A 6,903-nucleotide genomic window follows, 5' to 3' on the forward strand; every position below is an offset into this window, starting at 1 on the left:
GGAAGGAAAGGGGAGAAAGGAGAAAGAGGAATTAGGAGGAGTGTAAATTAAGGAAAGGATTAATTCTAAACAAAACAAACTAAATAAGAGATGTGCAAAAATAGTTCTAGGTTGATTTGTTTGTTTTGGTTTTTTTTGAGATGATAAAGAATTGGAAACTGAAGGCGTAATCATCAACTGGGAAACAACTAAACAAATTATGATATAGAAATGTGCCCAACACTGGTGCTGTAAGAAATGCTGAAATGGATTGTTTCAGAGAAATCTAACAAGACTTATGAACTAATGTTGAATGAATAGAACTGGAATAATTTATACAGTGACAATACCGTAAAAACAACTATAAAGATTGATCTGGGTAATGAACAACACACCTCTTGAAAAGTCAAAGACTCAAAATATATAAAACAAGGAGTGTGTTTTCTTTTGTTCAAAACCAATGGGAAATTTGCTTGACTAAAAGTGTTTACAATAGGGGGTTTATTTTTCTTTGGATCGGGGCAGAAGACCGCTAATTGAAAAAAAATTTAATTTTAATTTTAAAAAAATAGTATACAAACTGAAAGGCACCTGCATTTCAAACTTAATAGACTTCAAAATTAAACATCCGACGGTTCAGAGATGAGATTCTAGAAGAGTAACAATATTATTTCCCCGTCTTTAAGACACCCAAAATACATAAATATATTCAGATGAAGGGAATGAAGGGATGAGGCAGAAGGGGGACCCCGAGAAATGAAGTTGGGGGGAGGCGTTTTTCCATAAAACAATTTATTTCTGTTGGTTTCGACAAGAAAAACAAAGTGAGGACCAACCACTCAGCCGGGAGGCCACAAGACAAGACAAACAAAAGGGGAAGCGGCAAGACTGAGGTAAAACCCGGAGTACCCCGCTCCCGCTCGGGGTTGCAGCAGTCAAGTCGGCGAGCCAGCCCGGACTCGCGGGAGATCCGGGAGGGAGGCGTGGCGGCGGCAGGGCTGGGGATGGAATGACAGGCCGCGGGATGACAGTCTCTCCCGCCAGTACACCCCACCGCAGCGTATTGGAGCGCTGGACAACCCCGGCTCAGGGAGGCGGCGGCAGAGCCTCTACCTTTCCAGATGACAACATGCGCGGATCTGATGGGGGCTGATGGGAGCCAGCAGAGGCGCTGGGCGGCCCGGGCTTCCCCTGGGAGAACACCCGCACCGGGACGATCCCGGGCCGTCCCCGCCATTCTCTCTCATACACACCCACCCGCCCGCGTCTTCGCTGCTAGAGGAGCCCCCGGGGCCGCTGCCTCGGGAACTCTCCTTCTCCTTGGTGGAAAAACCGTCCTATCCCCTTTTGAATGTTTCTCACCGGGTAAGAACCGCCGACCACCGGATCGCGAGGACCTCGTCTTCCTCTCCATCTCCTGTGGCTGGGGAGACGGCGGCAGCACCACGGAAAGCGCAGAAGGACCAGTTGGGCCGGGGCTGGGGGAGGGAGCTGGGAAAGGGGTAGAGAGGAAGGAAGGACCTGAAGAGCTAGCCGGCGCGTCTGCGCAGCAGCACCAAGCCGCTCCCGGACCGGAAATAGAATGCTTCTCTCCCTGCCCCCTCTGGTCCTTACTCCCCAGCTCCAAACATTCCCCACGCTGGCCCGCCCCGACTGGGCGTTTCCGCGTCTTTCTCTGACGCCGTAGCTCCCGCCTCCTGAGTTGGAAGTGCTTCTTGCTTTCCTCTCCGCTTATGGCTTTGGTAAATGTGGATGCTTCTCAAAAACAGAAAAGAATATCGGGAGCCAGGGTGAAAGGTTGGGGGTAAGGGGAGTAAAGCAGTCCGTCGCGGGGGGGAGGTGGGCAGACTTCGGTATCTCCTAGTAACCTCTGGACAGCCTCGCCCGAATCTGTGGGACCTGAGAGCTCCAGTCTAGTGATTCCTTCGGGAAGGGAGGCGTGAAGTATTGCAATAAGGAACACTCCCCCCACACGCCTCGGCCCGCCAAACTTGGGAAAGGTTTTTAGAACTCTCAACTTCCCATCTAATTTCTCTCTGTCTATAGTTAACTATAACTATAATCTATGTTTGTCTTTTTCTTGAAACTCGTTATGTTTCCTCTATTTCTGTTCAGAAAAGGAAGAGATTGAGTTCATCTGGTTGAGATCATTTCACACTTTGCTCATGTACATAGAGTAACCAAGTTAACACTCTCCACGGGCTTGGACTTAGCTGTATAGATAAGAAACACTATCCGAGTTCTTCAGAAAAAATGTATTCAAGTGCCAAACAATTGCCTTGCCGATTATAACCTTAAGCTAATCAGGCTTTCTAGTTCTAACTTCGACACATTTATTTACAAATCTAAGAGAATAGAACTCAGGGGCAGCTAGGTGGCGCAGTGAGTAGAGCACCAGCCCTGAAGTCGGGAGCACCTGAGTTCAAATCTAGTCTCAGACACTTAACACTTCCTATCTGTGTGACCCTGAGCAAGTCTCTTAACTCCAATTGCCTCAAAAAAAAAAAAAAAAAGAAAGAAAGAAAATAGAAATTTACAAATTGAGCAAACTTTCCCTGGACCTCTGCAGACCCAGGAAATATGGAGAATTCCAGATTCTTTAATGGCTCTTGTTCCTTCTGAGTCCTGTTCATTGTTACTATAAATCAGTAATCAAGAAGTATTTATTTAAGGGTTGAGACTATGCTAAACATTGAGAACAAAAAAAAAAGACAGTTTCTGTCTTAACTACTTCATAGATGAAGCCTATTCTGAAGCTCTCAGACTAAGTTGTCCAGTAGCAGGAATTCTCAAAGCCTATCTTGCAGTTGGTGGAAACACTCTACACCCACTTAGTGTTGGCTAAAGATACTTTTTCTAGTCCTAAATGAGAATTGTTTCATTCTTTATAGTTTTTCCTCAGTACCTAACTTAAGAAATGCTTGTTACTCAATAGATTATGTCAAGATTTAATAGTGACAAAAGGGACAATGTGTTGGATTTCTTCCTTGTGTTCCAATTCACAGAACCTTGCCTGATACAATTAGTACTGGAATGCATTGATTGATTCTCTATTTTCCATTCTGACAGAGGCCAATGACCAATTTGGGTTAAAGAGGATCTCACAGTCTGAAGTTCTTTCTCCCCATATACCTCCATTTCCCTTTCCATGGTCCCTTAAGGGATATCTCTGCAGCTGCCTAAGCATGGTCATTCAAGTTATTTGGATTTGTATCCCATAATCACTACTTTTAACACTACTACTAATAATAATAATAACTGATACTAAAATGAAGGTTCATAAGACATTTTACATATATCATTTAATGCTTGCAACAATCCAAAGAAGTAAGTGGTACTGTTATTGTCCCTATTTCAAAACTGCCATTTGCATAGTAGTACTTCAGGCTCTGGAAAATGTTTTACATATATGATTATATTCAAACCTCACAATAATCCTTCGAGGTGATGCTACAAGTATTGTTATCCTCATTTAACAAATGAGGAAACTGAGGCTAAATAAGGTTAAGGGATTTCCCTAGAATCACAAAAAAAAGGTTATGTGAGGTAGAATTTAAACCTAGTTCTTCCTCACTTCAAGTCCAGTAGATTATATACCACACCACTTTTTGGGCAATTCAGCCCAGCCCAGAAGAGATGGAATGGGAAGGAGTTTACACTCTCCTGATTAGTGCAGTTTACATCACATCTATGCCTTCTCAATCTGTGTAATTTTGTCCATATCTTTCATAAATTTTTTGAATAAAACCTATCCATTGCACTAGAGGCCTTCTAGGTATTTAACAGTAGAATCCAGGTCTGCTATTACTTACTTTCTTCCTATACGAGTGACCTGTTTTCCTTTTGCAAATATACATTGTTGAAATGATCATTTTTAATAACATTTTTGTGTGCAGGTCATTGTAGGTAATGTCTCATTCTGCTTATACCTTACTATGATTTTCTGTTGCACTTCGTATTTTTATTCTTAAAAGATTGTGTTTAACAACCATATAGCCAACAGGGACAGTATTAAGGTCTAATTCTAAAAATAAATATATTTGTTAGCAGCTAGAGCTCAATGAAAGTATTACCCAATTTCCCAAATACAATCAAGCCCATTCACTTTCTCCAATCAATCCTAAAATTGGCCCATTGTCCATGTAAAGTACCTATGGAAAATATAGGTACTATGTTGATGGCATTCCATCATCCATTCAGTGGACTGACCATCCAAATACATGGCATAATAGCAGTGGTAAGCATTCTTCATCCATGTGAATTGTTAAACTCATCTCTTTTTATTACAAAACTCTTTGAGAAGGTACTATTCTGGAACTTGAAACAATCATGGTTTGTTGTTGTTGTTGTAGTTGTCATGGTCCTCTGAGAACGAAAGACAAACAACAACCTCTGTGAGTAAAGCTAACCTGCAATTGGTCAGTTAGAATATTTCTTCCTTCTTTCTTTCCTTCCCTTCCTCCCTCTGTCCACATAGGGTATTACTTAGAGATGCTCTTAAAAGCATTTTTGGGGCCTTTTGCACCTCTTAACCCTCCAAAAATATCTTGGAATTTACTGCTAGATTTCTTTCTCAAGGACCAGATCTTAAACCAAAACCAATCTGATTCTAATTGGCCACCAAGAGGTCCTAGGCCAAGCCCCATTTGGTCATTGTTTGGGTCCTCATTGATTCAGATTGAATGTAAATACCAGTCATTTCTGCTTTAACCAGAAACCCTGAGAGTTTTCCCCTTCCAGATTCATTCATTCACTTTTTTTATTTAGATTTTTTGGATTAAGTTAAAGAGGAGATTCTTGCCTCAATTGCTACCTAGCCTTAATCACTAAATGGGTGTAGCCTCAGTCAAACTGAGACCCATTGGAAGACCTTAGTTTAAAAAGGCTGAGATTTCCCATTTCATCCAGGGCTATCTCCACTTGTCCTGATCTATATCTGGTCCCTGGACCCAGATGGCACTGGAAGGGACAGTGAGGCAAGTGATGTGAAACAACCCTCCCTCACTTAAATCCAATTCACTTGCATGTTATAGAATTGCTTCCCTGATGTCATGGTCCTCTTCCAGAACAAAGGACAAAACAATAATTGATTTGAAAACAGTATGGTTTAATGGAGTAAGCACTGGATTTGGAGTCAGAGGGCCTGATGCTTGTTAGCTTTGTGACCATGAATAAGCCAACATTCTTGTTGGCTTCAGTTTCCTTATATTACCTATCTAATAGGTAATATACCTATTAACATACCCATTCTAGCAAGATTATGAACTCCTTGACAGTTATTAAAACACTAGATCATTGTGTCAGTTGTTTTTACTTAACTATTGTTTTTTCTTTGTTATAAAGGAAGAAAGATAGGTGTGGTGGATGGGGAGAGATATATAATCAGATAGGATGCATAAACACAAGGGATCACTAAAACTTTAAAAGTCTTAAAGCATTGTACAAATAACATCTATTGCTAGGAGCATCATCATCATCATTATTACTTTGTGATATTGAGAAAATCACTTCTCTGGCACAAAATTTTCTAATCTATAAAGGGGGAGAAGGACATCATATTAGACTGGTATTCTATGAATTTAAATCATTTAGATATTATGAACTGAATCATACATTTCTTTCATTTTTAAGTGAGGAAAATATGCAGAAAGAAATAGGACCAGTCAGCTGTAAAATGTGCCATTTGAGTAGAAATACTACAAAAATAGAGCATCTGTTTCTTTGTGATTTTAATAAAACCCAAGAAATTTAGAAAAGTAAATATGAATCGGAATCTATATAATTTTAAATTGTTTTTGCATTAAGTGCTAAGATACAACAATGTGAGTGGGATTAACAAATATAAATATTTCATAATGGGAAAACATCTATATCCTACATTTCTTATAAATTTCTTTCATGAGCGTTTTATTGGATACTATAACAGGATTCTGCTGTCTTGAGTCACTAAAGGGGTATGACAGTAGTTAAATTGCTCATAAAGAGATAGGAAAATTAAAGGGAGAGATCAAGTAGCATTGATTGACTTCTGAAAGTTGGCATATTAAGGATAAGAAATGTACTTGCAAGAACCTTGTGCTTAAGAAGCTAATCAAATGTATTTCAAGAAAATCTGTGTTTCTTGAAGATTTATAAGAGCCAGGGGAACCAATTAAAGCACTATGAATGTCAATGAGGGTTTTATTGGGTTTTTAAATTTTAGAATGTTTTTTGTCTTAATATGCTCCTTATAACTTATCTATTCAACACTTGTGAAACTTACAAGGAAAAATTGAAGGGTTTTTTGGTTTGTTTTGCTGAGGCAGTTGGGGTTAAGTGACTTGCCCAGGGTCACATAGCTAGAAAGTATTAAGTGTCTGAGGTCAGATTTGAATTGAGGTCCTCCTGACTTCAGGGCTGGTGCTCTATCCATTGCTCCATCTACCTATCCCGAAAGTTATTTTTAAAAATAATTTTAATTTTTCAATTTCTTGAGCACTTATAAAATATCTGAAAGTTTTTGAGAAACTCTGAAGAAAGTTAATACATTAAAAAAGAAAAAGTGAATAATCACATTAATAATAAAGGAGGGAAAATAAAGTTCTATCTTTTATACATTCCACATCTCACTTTTTCCATAAAAATAATTTGAAGATAGAAATTGGTAAACTCAATTTTGGTTGGGGAAATAGACTAAACTTCTTATCATTATTATGGTAAATAAGATAATTGTTTTATTGTCGTATACTAATAATATTAAAATTCTTAGGTTTCTTTAAATTTTATATATAGGCAAGACTAAGAATGTTATTTTAATAATTTGAAACTATATTGATAATTCACTTCATGTTGCCAATTAACAGATTCCTTTGAGTAGTACTACATGAAATCTTCAGGAAGTCTTATCTGAATGGAAGTGAATTTATTTGAAGCATAACATGAATG

The 6,903-nt window shown here is 39.1% G+C and overlaps 2 protein-coding genes across 5 annotated transcripts in view; one reads left to right on the forward strand and one right to left on the reverse strand.

Moving 5' to 3' along the window:
• Nucleotides 1-1,557, reverse strand: part of SENP7 (SUMO specific peptidase 7) — a 156,646-nt gene extending 155,089 nt beyond the window's left edge. For both annotated transcript variants that reach the window (XM_031959602.1, XM_031959601.1), the window contains exon 1: nucleotides 1,342-1,557. In XM_031959602.1, the coding sequence (XP_031815462.1) occupies nucleotides 1,342-1,393 (52 nt within the window). In that variant the 5' untranslated portion in view covers nucleotides 1,394-1,557. The remainder of the gene's footprint in view (nucleotides 1-1,341) is intronic.
• The window catches only part of LOC100918193 (putative protein FAM172B), a 194,813-nt gene that overhangs the window by 184,996 nt on the left and 2,914 nt on the right, over nucleotides 1-6,903 (forward strand). Inside the window, exons 1-2 of one of the 3 annotated variants that reach the window (XM_012544473.3) lie at nucleotides 1,606-1,721; nucleotides 6,822-6,902. In XM_012544473.3, the coding sequence (XP_012399927.2) occupies nucleotides 6,897-6,902 (6 nt within the window). In that variant the 5' untranslated portion in view covers nucleotides 1,606-1,721; nucleotides 6,822-6,896. Of the gene's footprint in view, nucleotides 1-1,605; nucleotides 1,784-6,821; nucleotide 6,903 lie in introns of those variants that run through there. The other 2 variants (XM_031959605.1, XM_031959606.1) reach the window with 2 other exon arrangements.

Source organism: Sarcophilus harrisii, chromosome 3 (genome assembly GCF_902635505.1).
Source record: "Sarcophilus harrisii chromosome 3, mSarHar1.11, whole genome shotgun sequence".
NCBI lineage: Eukaryota > Metazoa > Chordata > Mammalia > Dasyuromorphia > Dasyuridae > Sarcophilus > Sarcophilus harrisii.